This window comes from Pongo pygmaeus, chromosome 11 (assembly GCF_028885625.2).
Source record: "Pongo pygmaeus isolate AG05252 chromosome 11, NHGRI_mPonPyg2-v2.0_pri, whole genome shotgun sequence".
In the NCBI taxonomy this organism is placed as follows: Eukaryota; Metazoa; Chordata; class Mammalia; order Primates; family Hominidae; genus Pongo; species Pongo pygmaeus.
This window is the reverse complement of record NC_072384.2, coordinates 37,904,018-37,921,606: the sequence shown is the minus strand read 5'-3', so window position 1 is coordinate 37,921,606 and position 17,589 is coordinate 37,904,018. Positions and strand designations below refer to the sequence as shown.

The 17,589-nt window shown below is 35.6% G+C and overlaps 1 protein-coding gene across 7 annotated transcripts in view; it reads right to left on the bottom strand.

Moving 5' to 3' along the window:
- Positions 1–5,375: 5,375 nt before the first annotated feature.
- Positions 5,376–17,589, bottom strand: part of SPOPL (speckle type BTB/POZ protein like) — a 77,259-nt gene continuing 65,045 nt past the window's right edge. For 6 of the 7 annotated variants that reach the window (XM_054477487.2, XM_054477483.2, XM_054477486.2 and 3 more), the window contains 3 exons: positions 13,776–13,918; positions 13,633–13,686; positions 5,376–9,668 (listed from right to left, as the gene is read on the bottom strand). In XM_054477487.2, the coding sequence (XP_054333462.1) occupies positions 9,524–9,668; positions 13,633–13,686; positions 13,776–13,918 (342 nt within the window). In that variant the 3' untranslated portion in view covers positions 5,376–9,523. The remainder of the gene's footprint in view (positions 9,669–13,632; positions 13,687–13,775; positions 13,919–17,589) is intronic. The other variant, XR_008501011.2, reaches the window with a different exon arrangement.

Genomic DNA, 17,589 nt, shown 5'->3' with positions numbered 1-17,589 from the left:
AATGTTAACAGTTCTCCCTCCTCCTCCTCCTCCTCCTCCCTCTCTGTCTCTCTCTCACACACACACACACACACAAACACACAGAAAGTGTCTTTTTTCTTTTTAATTTTTTTAGACAGGGTCTTAATCTGTCACCCAGGCTGGAGTGCAGTAATGTGATCTTGGCTCACTGCAGCCTTAACCTCCTGGGCTCAATCGATCCTCCCCCTCAGCTTCCCGAGTAGCTGGGACTACAGGCCCATACCGTCATGCCCCCAAATACAAAATTTTTGCAGTTTTTATAGAGATGGGGTTTTTGAACTCCCAGGGTCAAGCAATCTGCCTGTCTCAGCCTCCCAAAGTGCTGGGATTGTAGGCATGAGCCACCACACCCGGCCGGAAACTACCATCAGAGAATACTATAAACACCTCTATGCAAATAAACTAGAAAATCTAGAAGAAATGGATAAATTCCTCGACAAATACACCCTCCCAAGACTAAACCAGGAAGAAGTTGAATCCCTAACTAGGCCAATAACAGGCTCTGAAATTGAGGCAATAATTAATAGCTTACCAACCAAAAAAAGTCCAGGACCAGACGGATTCACAGCTGAATTCTACCAGAGGTACAAGGAGGAGCTGGTACCATTCTTTCAGAAACTATTCCAATCAATAGAAAAAGAGGGAATCCTCCCTAACTCATTTTATGAGGCCAGCATCATCTTGATACCAAAGCCTGGGAGAGACACAACAGAAAAAGAGAATTTTAGACCAATATCCCTCCCTGATGAACATTGATGCAAAAATCCTCAATGAAATACTGGCAAACCGAATCCAGCAGCACACCAAAAAGCTTATCCACCATGATCAAGTGGGCTTCATCCCTGGGATGCAAGGCTGGTTCAACATATGCAAATCAATAAACATATTCCAGCATATAAACAGAACCAAAGACAAAAACCACGATTATCTCAATAGATGCAGAAAAGGCCTCTGACAAAATTCAACAGTGCTTCATGCTAAAAACTCTCAATAAATTAGGTATCGATAGGACATATCTCAAAATAATAAGAGCTATCTACGACAAACCCACAGCCAATATCATAATGAATGGGCAAAAATTGGAAGCATTCCCTTTGAAAACTGGCACAAGACAGGGATGCCCTCTCTCACCACTCCTATTCAACATAGTGTTGGAAGTTGTGGCCAGGGCAATCAGGCAGGAGAAAGAAATAAAGGGCATTCAATTAGGAAAAGAGGAAGTCAAATTGTCCGTTTGCATATGACATGACTGTATATTTAGAAAACCCCATCGTCTCAGCCCTAAATCTCCTTAAGCTGATAAGCAACTTCAGCAAAGTCTCAGGATACATAATCAATGTGCAGAAATCACAAGCATTCTTATACACCAATAACAGACAGAGAGCCAAATCATGAGTGAACTCCCATTCACAATTGCTTCAAAGAGAATAAAATACCCAGGAATCCAACTTACAAGGGATGTGAAGGACCTCTTCAAGGAGAACTACAAACCACTGCTCAACGAAATAAAAGAGGACACAAACAAATGGAAGAACATTCCATGCTCATGGATAGGAAGACTCAATATCGTGAAAATGGCCATACTGACCAAGGTAATTTATAGATTCAATGCCATCCCCATCAAGCTACCAATGACTTTCTTCACAGAATTGGGAAAAACTACTTTAAAGTTCATATGGAACCAAAAAAGAGCCTGCATTGCCAAGACAATCCTAAGCCAAAAGAACAAAGCTGGAGGCATCATGCTACCTGACTTCAAACTATACTACAAGGCTACAGTAACCAAAACAGCATGGTACTGGTACCAAAACAGAGATATAGATCAATGGAACAGAACAGAGCCCTCAGAAATAATACCACACATCTACAACAATCTGATCTTTGACAAACCTGACAAAAACAAGAAATGGGGAAAGGATTCCCTATTTAATACATGGTGCTGGGAAAACTGGCTAGCCATATGTAGAAAGCTGAAACTGGATCCCTTCCTTACACCTTATACAAAAATTAATTCAAGATGGATTAAAGACTTAAACGTTAGACCTAAAACCCTAAAACCCTAAAACCCTAGAAGAAAACCTAGGCAATACCATTCAGGACATAGGCATGGGCAACAAAATGTCTTTTTAAAGTAAGAGGAATTTACATTATCCTAGTAATTGCATGCCACGTTACTTCCAAATGATTATAAACATCTCATCAGTAATGATGGTCCGCGTAAGAATTAAATACAAACTGCCAAATCAACCACATGACCTAAAATATTACCTTTCCCAAGCTGGGTGTAGTCAATGATTTCACTAATTTACTGTTCTTGATTTTACCATCTTTACCATTCTGGATAGCTTTGATATACTGACTTGCCCAGAGTGTACATTTTAAAAATATTTAATCTTTTTTCTTATTAATAAGGTAATACATTACGAAAAGCTTGGAAAATGAAGTACATTGGAACAAATGATCCCCAGTACATAATCTGAAGACAAATATTATTATATTGTTGTTTTATATTTCCCTCAAATATATTTTTATTAAATATTGGTACATAATAGCATGGCTTATTTTTTCTACTTTATGTAGCATTCATTTTTTTCCCTACCTTCCAGTAGAATTTTGTGGGATACTTTCTTCCTTGTAGAGTCCGCAAATCTCAAGAGAAGAAAATTCCTAGACTTTTTCCATTTCATTTTCTGCCACTGTGATTGGGATTTTATTTCCCATCGATGGTTTCCATCAGTACATGTATCTTGTGGATTATCTCTAGATTTTCCTAGCCATTTTACCAAGCTGGCATGAAATTCTAAATTTGAGTCTCCTAGGAAGACAACTGTTTATAATTTCCAAATATAGGCCTACTTTCTCCTATACTTGGAGCATCCATCCATTTGCTCACTCAGATTCTACTTCTTTCCTCAAAGATTCCTTTCATTTCTTCTTTGAAAAATCTTTTACATTTTAACTTCCTATTTGGCCACTCAGCAGTATGTGACACTGTTAGCCATTTATTTTCTCGAAACATTCTCCTTTCCAACTTCCTGGAGGGAAACTTTCCTGATTTAATCTTATTATACATCCTCTTTTGCACAATGATAACATTTTATCTGTTTCTGCCCTGAGCTGCCTTCTCTTCAGCCTACATAAGCAGATTATCATTTGTGTATTGATCATTACTTCCTTTATAACTGATATCACTTTTATGATTCACATATCTAACCAGAATGCACCATAGGAAACCTAAGTTCAACAGCCTCCAAATGAAATTTTTTTTCCCAAAAATATTCCCATTGTTGTGATTACTCTATCAGGGAACAGTACTACCCTCCACCCAGTTAGCCAAATGCAAAACCTGGAACCTGGAAGCCACTCTTAACTCCTCTTTCTTCCTTCTACCTATGCACTTTATTTTCAAGTTGTTTCAGGGTTTCCTCTCAAATCTCCCCTTAATGGAAAAAGCTCCCTCCAAACTATGTAAAGATTGATAGATTGTTGATCAGCATGACATACCCCCATTTGAAACACTTCAGTCCTCCCAGGTTAAGTCAGGTTCCTTTAATAAGGCCTATAATAAACTGTAACCCTGCCTTACTGATTTATGTTAGTCCTTTCTTCCCTTTACACAGTAGGATATAGCCATGTTCATTTTCATTTCTATAAATGTTCTATATGAACGTTGGTCAGCCTCTAAGACTTCAAATAATGGGCTGGATGACACCCTCACTAAGCTGCTTAATTTCCACTGAATCTCAATTTGGACATCGCTGCCTCAGAAAAGCCATCTGGGACTTCCACCCTCACCCTAGTCTAGGGGCTCCTCTTGTATTCCTATCACAATTATCACATGCTATTATATGACTGCATTTTCTTCAAGAAAATAAACTTCATGAACACGCAGACTATTTCCACTTTATCACTGCAAACAGCTCCACACAGTGCCAGGCACTCCATTTAATTAACTGCTAATATAAATTAAACTGAACTGTCTTTTTCTTCATCTCTCTATTCTTGTCCTTATAATCTGGAAACATTTCTCAACCTTGTTTTCTACTGATTCAAATGTCTGCTTTATCATTTCTGGTGTTGATCAAATTTAATGCATCTAACTTTAGTACCTTTTTTCAACTCCATGCCATTCTCATTTTTCATCTTTGCCTGTTATAATGACCATCACAATTTTTTTAGGACTTTATAAAAGACACATTCTAAAAACCTCTCCTTATGGCAATATATCTATTTTAAGCAGAATAGCAGAGTTCTCAGAGCACTATTTTTTTTTTTTTTTTTTTTTTTTTTTGCTGTAATTGGTATTTACAAATCCCACCTTTCTCTTTGCTTGTTATCGATTAAGGCCTGGTTTGAATCTGAGCAAATGGGTAGGATACCATAGAAATTGTTCAGGTGTTATGTCACAGACTGGCACAAGACTACACCTGCATCCTTTACAAAAGGAACAAGGGGGTGGGGGAAGAGCCAGGGAGAGGTGGAAAGGAAGCACAACAGGACAACGGGAATGACAAATCTTTTGTTTGCCAGTGTACACTGCAGATGCATGCAGACCTCTCTGGTACTCCCCAACACCCCCCGAAAAGCAGCAACATATTATGTGAAAGATTTCTACCAATGTGTCTTCTATTTAAAAACAGTGATCAAACCAAGGGCCACTCTTGGCCTTCTCTTAGGAACAAATGATTCTGAGGTGGTAGACGGAGACATCACATCCCAATGTTCTCAAAGTATTAAGGGGGCTGGCTGCAGCAGAGGAGGAAGCAAAAGGTTACATAGAGTTCATTAGTAACATTTAGAATATTAACCACTTATCCTACTTTACTTGCATAGATGATGTTCTAAATTTTTCAGCCCTCTTTTATTCTATTAGGGAAAATTCAGTGCATGTATGTGTGTCTGAGGTACATGGAAGGTTTTTCACTGTGCCTTTCTACTGCCACATTGGCCATAATTTTAAAGCACTAATTGTGTTACTGTTATTAAACTGACTCAGGAATATCTTGCCCCAATTTGCTTTTTGATAGCATCAAATGATTAAATTTTCTGGGATAACTGAAATTAAGACAGGATAGGAATGACAGGGAAAAGGTGATCTCTGTTACATTAATGGTACGTAGCATTAGAATAAGTCATCCAGTATTGATGGTTCATACATATTAAAATAAATGCATGTTAATATTTCACAGTTAAGAATGTCTTCAACTGGTTCCAAAAAATAAGAGCTTCCCTATGTAGAGAAGACAATTACTATGCATGATTTATCATATCAAATACATGGCTCTTTTGCAAAGCATCATACCAACCTGAAAAAGAAGAGTATGTATTCTTCAAATAAACACAAGATAAGCCAATTAATCTTGAATAAGTAGTAACAACTTTATTTTAACTCAATGTGTTGAAATGCAAAAAATATTTTCAGCAACAAGATACAAGTATTATGTATCTTATCATTAACATCAGCTAATTAAAAACGAGGCTGAAAAGTTCAATATAAGTTTTTATACATTTGAATCTTGAAAATCAACTTCCCCAAGAACTAATTTTTAAATAATTTTTGCAGAATTTCATTTTCAAAAATGAGACTCACGTAAGTTACATCTTCATTTTTTAAAACTGAATGCAAAATTTACTGGGTTACAGTATACAATGATAAACTCTGACAACAAAAAACTTTAAATATAAGAATTTCTTTTCAAACATAAAGTTCACATACTGCAAACAGAAGACACTGTGTGATTTCATTCCTAGTAAGGAGTTAGTCTTGCATATGGTAGGCACTCAATATTTGTTCAACTGGACCTAAAATTTACATCATTCCATGAACACTTAAATAAAGTAGAGCTCATTAATTTGTATAAAAAAGATCTGTAAAATACACTTTGTGTGCGGAAAGTGCTGTCTTTATAATCTGAGAACACTAAAACAAACCCACTCACCCACCCACCTTCTTTTGTAAGAATACATTGAATATTTTTATTTTATCCATCAAAGAGCATGCATGTCCAAGTCAGAATAATTCACCTCTCCAAGTATATTTGGCTCTAAGCCAAGTATACTTAAGTATGTTTAGCTGGATTTTCACAATCCCTGTTCTATTTTAGTAACACTGGGTCATACCTATCACCCACATTTTATAAAGAATTCTGATTAAGATTTTAAACTTATGAACAAAATTTAAATGGGTATATTATTAATTCTAATTTTGGCCATCTAAGCTCTTACTTAGATCCAGTTTAAAAATAAACGAATAATGTTCATGACAACTTTTTGAGATCTTTGTTAATATTTTAAAACAATTTTATTATAATTGATGTCCTAAAAAGGCACTGTTTTCACATTTCATCATGCAGTAAATTGATCACATTTTTGAAAATTATCATTTCCTCTGTTAATCAATTGTCCTCCAAAGTAAAGCACATTTAAATGAAATATTTCTGCTAACCTGAACTTTCAACATTTAACTGATTTTGATTTCCAGAAATTCACTCTTTTTAACATACCACACACAAGCCCCAAGCAAATACAGGTATGTATACACACACACACACACACACACACACTCACATGCATACACACACACACGATCACATATTTCATGCAAGGTTCTCCAATTACCAATTCAAGACAATGACACATGACTATTCAAGGAGGTAACATTGGCAAGCCATATTATGGCACCTTCATTATTTGTGCTCCAAATATCAACACACATTAAAATTAAAAAATGAAAAGGCACAAATATAGTATTTCTAAGTGTTGGTCTAAACAACAGTTACCCAATGATTATTTTTATAGTATGCAACATTTGGAACCATTCACTACTTTCTCAGAAAAAGCCTTGCTTAGGTGACAAAGGGAAACAGGAACAGGCTAATAGCTCAAAAGGCTGGACAGAATATCTATACCTATTTTGAAAGTAATGTATGCAGTTTAAAAATGAGGGGGAGGAGGCTATTAGAGCACTCATGTCAGAATACATTAAGTGTTTTTATCATTGCCTCAAGAACCCACAATACCAAAAATATACATAATAAATAAAAAAATAAATCAACTACCATATGATTCTGTTAGTATAATAGTAGGCATTATATTATCTGAAAAGTGGACATTTCTACAAACATGGATATTCTTACAGCACAGTGTTCGACATTTTTGGTACAAAATGTGCTACCAAACTAAAAAAAAAATCTTTATAATAAAATCCTTAAGATTTGCCATAAACTCTCGAGTAAGTAAGAAGAAGCTGAAATGTTCATTATATGGTATTTTTACTGAAGTCACTGTGGTTAGAAATACAGATTCAAGCGGTGAATTAAATCACAATGTGCCGGTGTGGTGTGCATTGGAGATAAATGGATACATCAGTACTTTTCTGATATATGACAACATAATTCTATAGCCTGAGGGAATTTTTGTTTTCTTATAAGACCCTCGCAAAATCTTAAACTGGAAATGTATACATATGTATGTGTGTACGTGTATTTTTAAAATTGTATATTGCAAACTTGAGGCTCAATCTTATGATGGATTTAAGGAAGTGAATTTCTACTTCCCATAATACTCTTACACAGGATGAAGGATGAAGTCCATCACCAGGTAAGAATCTTTCTTCTATCCCAAGAGATTCTTCCAATTTCAAATTTAAGTTACCGCGACAAAGAATGAAACTACATAGCAAGTAATGAAGACAGGTGAAAATACGATCTTTTTAAACTCTAGGTTGTTGTGGATAACAAATGCTTAGTTGAGTTTTTTCAATGTAAATATGAATCCAAATGAATCTGGACATATTCGAATTGCTTCAGTTAACACCTAACAAAGAGATAGCAAAAATAAGGTCTATTTGAAAACACCTCAAGCTTCATTTTTTCTTTTGTCCTGAATTCAAACATTAAATAAACAAATTATACAAATTTTAATCTGACGAATAGTTATGTTTGCAAACATAGGTATATGCGTTTTTTTCCAGTGACACACTTTTTCCCTTGTGGTCAAATATAAATCTTGCCCTTAAGAAGCACATTGTCACCACCACAGTAAGTCAGATGTGGTACCCCAACACTGACTGCTTCTGCTTCTCCAGGACAATGCACCAGAACAAACCTCCGTTAAGAACACAACTATCAAACACTGAACGTGTATATGCATTTAAAGCTAAAATTCATTTATAATAAAGAACTGGCCCATGAAAAGCAGTTTATAAATAGTTTATCCTGTTCACATTATGCAGAATTTCAGTATCATCCACAATGTTAGTACAGTAACTGAAACACAATGAAGAAAAACGGGGAGTGGGGGGAGGTTCCTAGTGTGACCTGACATAGTCTAAGGGTTCTCTCCTTTTGTATGCATCTCCCGAAGGCAAGTATCAGTTCATTGTTTGAAGGAGAGTAGACTATCCAGGATTCATTTATTGTTCAGGTGTCTTTTCCAAAGTGTGAGAAAATAGGAGTCAATTCAATAATGAATATCTGTAATTCAAACCAATTTAACTACAATCAAGGATGTCTTTCTCATCTATTATCACAAACATCCCAGTTGCCTCCATCTAAAAATTTCTTTGAAAAGTTAAGACACAATTAATTATACCTTATTAATTCCCTCAAAAGCAAAAAAATATATGTACCATTCAGCATACAAAAGTTACACAGTAAAAGTGCATATATATCTTTCTTAATTGGCCCACTCATTAAATTTGCATTTGGTCATCCTTACTTTTAACATGTACAGAATTCTTCATATAAATGTAGGTCAGTATAAATTAAAAAAAAAATTACTTCCACACAATACATGCTTTCTTCATGAAATCTTAACCTCAATCAGTTCTCAATAATTGTAAACTCAGAATAAACCCACAGTTTGTTGGACAGTTAACATACAAGACAAACATCACAAATGTCACTAAAAATCTGGGCCAACTCATTGCATATTTGCCCCCTGAAATGAAAAATAAATTAGAATTGAAGCAGTGTATTGCCATAACTTACCTTGAAGGTAAGAGGGTTCTTCCATATTTATAGAACTTAGATTGGAGACATTACTGGTAATCTCCAATACAAGTGCTTTTAAAGAGAACTTAAACTTTGAGATAGCATAGGACAAACCCTATAAAATTCATTTTTCTTTTTGCAAAATAATGGAAGATCCTTTTGAAACTTAATATCTTCAGTTATCAATATTACTGCATTATGGAGCTAGTGCAATCCTGCATAGCCTTGGTCAAAATGACAAGGCACAATAAAAAAAAATTAAAGTATTATATGAACAAGAGAAGTCATTGAAGATAATTTAAGGCCTTGAAGTGAATTAATCAGTCTAATTTAAAGCTGAAGAATAAACCATAAATTATCCACCTGAAATGCAAGCAATATGCTTTTTCAGCTTCTGTTCTGTGGACAAAACAACAGAAACAACTCTTGCTTATGGTTTGTGTATTAGAATCCTTCTGGACCTGGAGGAGTGAAAGTCAATTCCATTTTTCAACTGTTCATGGAAGATTTCAGGACTGTTTTAGCCGTTTGCGTGGAATGCCAAACTGTGGACACTGTGCAGATGCTAGTGCTCGAAAGGCTTCTGCTACTAAATGAGGGTGAGACTGAATCATGGACTTCCACCCCGATGTTTCCATTATGTCGGTTGCTTGGCTGAAAAATAGAATTAAAAGATATTTACTAAAGAATACTTTTCAAAATGCACTGTTGCACTGTCAATTTTTTAAAAACTTGCAAATTTCAAAATATATGAACACTTTTTACCTATGTATTCAAATCATTTGCTTTTATTAAAATACCATCTTTATCTTACTGGTATTTTCTGTGGCAACTGAAACTATTAAATTTTTCTGGAAGTTCTGCTCCCTTAAAGTATGTGACATGGGTCTTCATAGTACAACTCTCATTGTTACAATTTCTGTACCAGCTCTTTCAAGAGCCCCTTTCTCTTCTTTTACATGCCTCTTATAAGGCAGATTTTCTCTTGAGTTACAAATATTGAACTCTACTCTCCTCCCTTAACATGCATTATTAATTCTATCTCATCCACTCTTCACAATTTTAACTATGAAATTCAATGATGTTAACTACCGATTTGCTAAATTCTAGGGTTCCACACAAGGTTCATTCGCAACCACTTGGTTTTTTCACTTGGATGTGCCTCAAGACCCATATATTCAGGATTGTCAGATGAGAGCTCATCATCCCTCTCCCTAACCCCAAATCCTTCCTCCTACCTTTCCAGTCACCTAAAGCTTCCACCATCATCCAGTGATGCAAGCTAGAAATCTGGCAGTGACCCTAGACTCTCCTCTCCTATCATCAAAACCTTATTTTAAGGTTTGAAAGGCTTCAAAGATGTCCTGAATCCCAGTTGAAGGCCCACATCATCTCACGTTTGGATTATGACAACAGACTCCTAAGTGGTCTTCTAGTTTCCTGCTCCTCTTAAACCGAGCTTCCATAATGTTACCTTGGTAACACAAATATGACTATATGAGGCCCTCTTCATTGTTCCCCACTGCCCATATCCAAGTTCTTTACAAAGATAAATACAGCATCATATTATGTTTGGTTTCTTACTCTACCCCCCACTTCCTACCTCCCACTTCCATGATCTGGCATTTTATACTCTGATATTGAACTGCTTATTGCACCCTATGTACACTATGCTCTCACCAAACAATAACAGTAAATAAATGCTCAAGCAACAAATCTAGTTACCCTTCCTTGCCTCAATTCTCTACTTTATGCCATCTACCATCCAAATAATATCCAAATATTAGATTCTCCCTTCAAAATATTTCTTCCTTTTCTCTCTAGCCCCACTGTCACCAATCAAGTCTAATTTCCACCGGTCATCTCTTGCCTGAACTATTCCAATAACTTCCAACTGGTCTACCTGTATTCAACCTTGTTTCTCAACTACTATCGCCACCGTAACCTCCCCACAATTCGTTCTCCACCCTGCATGCAGAGATTGTTAAAAATGCAAAACTAATCACGTCCCACTCTGGGTGAAAACGCTTTACTGGACACCTACTACTCTGAATATCTAAAAATTCTAATGTTATTTTACATGGCCTTTCAGGGTCTGACCTCTGCCTACTTTCTCCAGCTTCTTCTCATTACCTACCTCCCCACCCGCCACACACACACACACACTATACTGCTCTTTCTCATTGTTAAAACTTTGCACATGTCATTTCCTTTTTCTGGGATGTACTTTTCTTCCTCTCTTCCCTTGTTAAAACTTTGCACATCTCATTTCCTTTTTCTGGGATGTACTTTTCTTCCTCTCTTCCCTCTTCTTCACCAAGGTAACCTCTACAATATTTCTGGCATTTAGTTTTGTGCTCTGATCCCTAGATTAGGTTAAGTCTCTGCTATACGCTCCTATGGGTATGCTACATATTCCCTGTCATTATGTTTTATTGCAATTACCGGTTTAATCTGCTGCTAGACCATAAACTCCATGAAGGCAGGGAAAATATATGTCATGCTCACCACTGTATTCTCTATACTGTGCACCGTGACTTGGTAATTTACTGGATAATAAAGGATAAGTATCTGTCAAATGAATGATCAACTACTACTTTACGCTTCTATACTTTGGTTCATGCTGTCCCTTCTGTCTGCAATGCTTGCTACTTCCTTCTTACTTCTGCTAACTCCTATTTGTGTTTTAAGACTCAGCTATATCCAGGAAGCCATTTCTAAATTTCCAGGGTTAGTCAAGTGCTTGTACATATTCTCTTCTATTGTATTACTTACCATATTATAATGAAATTATATATTTATGTATCTATCTCTATTAGATAACTTTCCCAAGACCAAGAATTTTCCCTGGAAACTTTTTTTATACGCAGCACCCTAGCATTGTACTTGAAACACAGAAGATGCTAGAGTAATGTTTGCTGAACTAAATAGTAGCTGATACCAACAAAACAATTTTTTAAGTTGGCAAACATCAAATTATTAGGTTGGTGCAAAAGTAATTGTGGTTTTTGCCATTAAAAGTAATGCCAAAATCTGCAATTAGTTTTGCATCAGCCTAATGCCAGTGTGTCACTGTGTTCAAAATTTCAATTAGTTGTTTAGAATCACACAGATACTAATTATACCTTTTTCATTTATTAATAAATATCTATTGATGAATATGAATACAGCTTCTCCAAGGGGGTACAAAACAAGCTATTTTTTGACACAGAAAAAGTTATAAAACGTAAAGTATTTCCTTATAGTAAAACTAGAGCTTGAAAATGGCTAAGTACAAAGGATCATAAATTGCCATTTGATGCTAATATAGTATACTTTAAACTCAAAACAATTTTTCTCTAGGATCAAACACCATGGTGATATCATATTAGCATACACTGATCAACGTATTATACAAGACAACCAATAATTTTAAAGTAGTCACTACTTTTTACTTTCAGAAAACAGAATCTACTAACTAATAAGATGAACTCAGTTAAACAACTTAACATATATCAAAACAGATTAAAGCAATGGGAAATAATTAAGTCAACAAACTAATTCATTTCCTTCTTTAAAAATTTTTGGCCTGGCACGGTGGCTCACTTCTGTAATCCCAGCACTTTGGGAGGCCGAGACAGGCGGATCATGAGGTCAGGAGATCGAGACCATTCTGGCTAACACGGTGAAACGCCGTCTCTGCTAAAAATACAAAAAAATGAGCCGGGCGTGGTGGCAGGCTCCTATAGTTCCAGCTACTTGGGAGGCTGAGGCAGGAGAATGGCATGAACCCAGGAGGCGGAGCTTGCAGTGAGCCGAGATCACGCCACTGCACTCCAGCCTTGGCGACAGTGCGAGACTATCTCAAAAAAAAAAAAAAAAAAAAAAAAAAAAAAAATTCCCACTTTCTTATATCAACTTTTGATAATTTGAGGAAATGAAATTTAAGGGTTTATAGGCAAAACTAATCAAAAGCAGATACAAACACTTCGAACTACTGACTCTTTCCCTATTTTGATTTCAAATAATAACAAAGAATATAAAAGTCATGAAAAGTAAGAGAAGGGAAAAAAGTAGAATAGTATGTTCATATTCACAAGATCCAGTCTTAGAAAGATATAGCAACTATCCAACCCCTTATAGTTTCACTAGGGAAAAGGGAATATCAAATTGCTACCATTTTTGGACTATTAGGAAGCTAGCCTAATATAGCATATTACTCAAGGTACCTGGCTAACCTAAGAAGCAGTGAGTCAGCCTTCAAATGTAAAGGCTTTCTTAGCAAATCTGGAGGGTAACATTCCTCATAGGAGTAAATGAATTATTTCCCACACTTTTTGGAATGCTTTCTGAAGGGGCATGGACTGTATCTCTAGCAATACCTGGACTCTGCTATATACTACATGGCATTATGCACTTAAGATATTACAGCATCCATCCGAGGTTGCATTAGAAGCTGACCTACAAGGGAGCATAGCCTCAGGAATCCACTAAGTAGTCTTTGTTTGTTTTTAATAACTGGCAGTTTGCTTCATATAACATTTGGATTCATACTTATTGTAGATGAACAAAAGGCTATGCAAACACTTAATTTCACTTATGCAGAGCAACTTTAAGTCAGAAACTGATGTCATCTTACTTGCTGTTCCAGTTTTTCCCATCTTTACACCCAAGTTGTCGAAGTACACTGCACCTGCATTGAAGATTTAAACATACTTAAAAAAAAATCCAGTGAAAAAATATTGAAGGTGTCATGCCCACTGAAATACAAGCATAGCTTACCTATTAATAAAGTCTATGGCTTGTGCTTTCAACTGTTCTGCACTGTGCAAATCTGCAAGGACAAGGGTATCCGCAACATTCTCTACTGAGAGGTTACTACACAAAGCTTCTTCGCACATGACCTTCAGCCGTTCCAGTGCATACTATCCAAAATGAAAATATAACCATTAAACATTTACTCCAACTAAGTTCCTGAATACACGATACATTTGCAACTTGGAAAATAAAGGTAAAATAGATTATTATTTAAGATTATTTTAAAATTCTTTAAGTTACTGTTTTAACATAATATGAAGTAAATATAAATGAATGCACTTAGAAGAAAGACTAATTTTCTTTAGGAAACTGCAATTTGCATAAGTGTATTTTTAAAGTAGGATTTATTCTAAAAAGCTACCTTATTACTCAATATTCTTAATAAATATACTTCTCTTCTCTACTACTTCAAACACTAATGTGTACCACCACGTATACTGCATGTTGCCACCACTCAGTATTGAAGGATGAATTCATTATAACGTTAAATAAATCATATTTATAACCACTAAACATTCTTGCAAGTATTAGTGTATGTGATCTAATATGTTAAGCAGCTTCACTAAGGTATAATTGACACACAATAAAGTACACATAAGGTTCACATTCTGGTAAGTTTATACAGCCATAAAATCATCATTAACTCTACAGTAAATACACCAATTGTCCCTCAAAGTTTCCCCCTACCTCTTTGTAATCTTTCCCTCTTGCCCCACCCTAGGTGATACCTCTGATATGCTTTCTATCACTATAGAGTCTGCATTTTCTGGAGTTTTCTATAAATGAAATCACATATTACATATTTGTTTTTGTCTGACTCCTTCATTCAGTATAATTATTTTGAGAATCATGAATGTTATTGCCTATCAATAGTTCAATCCTTTTTATTCCATCATACATAGATATACAACAATATGTTTTACACATTCAACTGCTGATGAATATTTGGGTTGTTACCAGTTCTTGGCTGTTACAAATGATGCTGTTAGTCATATACCAGTGTCTGTATGGGCATATGCTTTCTTTCCACTTAGGTAAAAACCTAAAATTGGACTCACTGGATCACAGTGTAAGTTCATGTTTAACTTTCTGAGAAACTGTCAAACACTTTTCCAAAGTGGTTGTACCATTTTACATTTCCATCAATAGCATGAGAGCCCTAATTTTTCCGTGTCTTTAACATGAGAATCCTATTCTTCCACATCCTTGACAACACTTAGTATGGTCTTTGTACTTTTAGCCATTGTAATGATGTGCAGGAATATCTCATGATGGCTTGAATTTACATTTCCCTAACGACCTAATGATGCTGAGTATCCTTCATTTTTGAGACAGGATCTTGCTCTGTTGCCCAGGCTGGAGTGCAGTGGCACAATTAGGGCTCATTATAGCCTCGACCTCCTGGGCTAAAGGAATCCTCCCATCTCAGCCTCCTGAGTAGCTGGGATTACAGGCACATGGCACCACACCAGGCTAATTTAAAAAAAATTTTTTTGTAGAGATGGGGACTTACTATGCTGCACAGGCTGGTTTCAAACCCCTGGGCTCAAGTGATCCTCCAGCCTAGGCCTCCTAAAGTGTTGGGATTAGAGGTGTGAGCCACCACGCTTGACTAGAATATCTTTTTATGTATTTCAGACATTATTTCAGAAAATGTTTGCTCAAACGTTTTGTCTACTTTTAGAAATAACATTGTTTTCTTATAACTGAGTTTTGAGAATTCTTTAGTCTGAATACAAAAGTCAGATATATTCTGAATGAAAGTTGTTCTTTAGATATCCGCTGTGCAAATATTTTCTCCCAGTTTGTAGCTAATCTTTTTATTCTGTCTTTTGAAGAAAAGAAGTTGAAATTTTATTGAAGTCTATTTTATCATTTTTTTCTTTTACAGATTTTTTGGTGTCACAGCTAAGAAATCTCTGCCTAACCTAACATCACAAAGACTTTCTCCTACGTTTTCTTTTAGAAGTTTTAGATTTTTAGGTTTATGATCCATTTCGTACTACTTTTTTTTTTTTTTTTTTTGAGATGGAATCTTGCTCTTTTGCCCAGGCTGGAGTGCAGTGGCATCATCTTGGCTCACTGCAACCTCTGCCTCCTGGGTTCAAGCGATTCTCCTGCCTCAGCCTCTCAAGAAACTGGGATTACAGGCACATACCACCACACCCAACTCATTTTTGTAGTTTTAGTAGAGACAGGGTTTCACCATGTTGGCCAGGCTGGTCTTGAACTCCTGACCTCAAGTGATCCGTTCACTTTGGCCTCCCAAAGTGCTGGGATTACAGGTGTGAACCACTATGCGAGGCCTGCCTTACTTTTTATATATGGTTTGAGGTGCACATGTAGGTATTCAACTGCTCCTGCACCACTTGTTTAAAGATTATCCTTTTTCTACTGAACTGTCTTTGCACTTTTGTCAAAAATTAAATATTCGTAATGTGATGGTCTATTTTCATATTCATATTCTTTATTCTGTTCCATTATTTGCCCATCTTAACACCAATACAACACTGTCTTAATTTCTAAAGCTTTATAGTAAGTCATGATATCAAGTAGTGTTAGTCTTCTACTTTATTCTTTTTTTTCTCCAAAGTTATTACAATAAAATTTTAAATCAGCTTGTCAACTTCTGAAAAAAAAAAAAAAAAAGAAAGAAAAAAGACTGCTAGGATATTGAGAGGAACATGCTGAGTCTCTATCAATTTTAAAGACAACTGACATTTTAACAATATTGAGACATTCAGTCCATGGACAAGATTTATGTACTTATTTAAGTCTTCCTGAGTTTCTTTTAGCATATTTTGTATTTTCTTTTTTTCTTTTCAACTTTTATTGTAGAATCAGGGAGATACATGTGCAGGTTTGTTACAAAGGTATATTGTGTAATGCCATGGACATAAAGATGGGAAAAACAGACACTGGGGACTCCTTGAGGGGGTAGAGAGGGAGGGGGGCAAGGACTGAAAACTTACCTATTACTGGGTACTATGATCATTACCTGGGTGATGGGGTCAATCATACCCCAAACCTCAGCATCACGTAATATACCTTTATAATTTTCAGTGTGTAGGTTTTAACCCTCTTTTTTCAAATGTATATCTATGTATTTAATACTGATGATGCTGCTATTGTAAACGATGTTTTTAATTTAAGTTTTTATTGAGACAGTCATAGATTCATGTGCAGTTGTCAGAAAAAATAGATTCCATATACACTTGGTCCAATTTCCCCAATGGTAACATTTTTCAAATGTTGTGTATATATACACACATACCATCCATCGACACATACACATGCATAAGTACATATATACATACATACATGCATATGTGAACCTGTATACTGAATATGCTTTTAGGATTGAGAACCATTGGCTTAGAGATTTTTCTGATGTTTTTTGCAGTTTCTCTACCTTCAAAAAAATCACCATTACAAAAAAGTATTATAAAATTGTTAATATTGTTTTTGCTCTTTCTATGCTGTCATAATAAAAAAAAAATCTCTATGTGGAGAGAATTAAGTTACATAATATCCAACAGTTTTTCCTTTTTTTAAAAAAGGTCATGCACTATATCTCAAGACTAAAGATATCTGAAAATTATATATGTCACTATGTGTGTTCTTTTAAACGGAAGTCCACATACACTCAAAACGACTGAGTTTACAAGTTACTCTCCCATGAAAAAAGCCACTTCTTTCTGGCTCAAGATACTTTCACATCATGACTTTAAAAAAAAAATTTCATTTCCAGATTACCCCACTGTATGCTATTTCATAA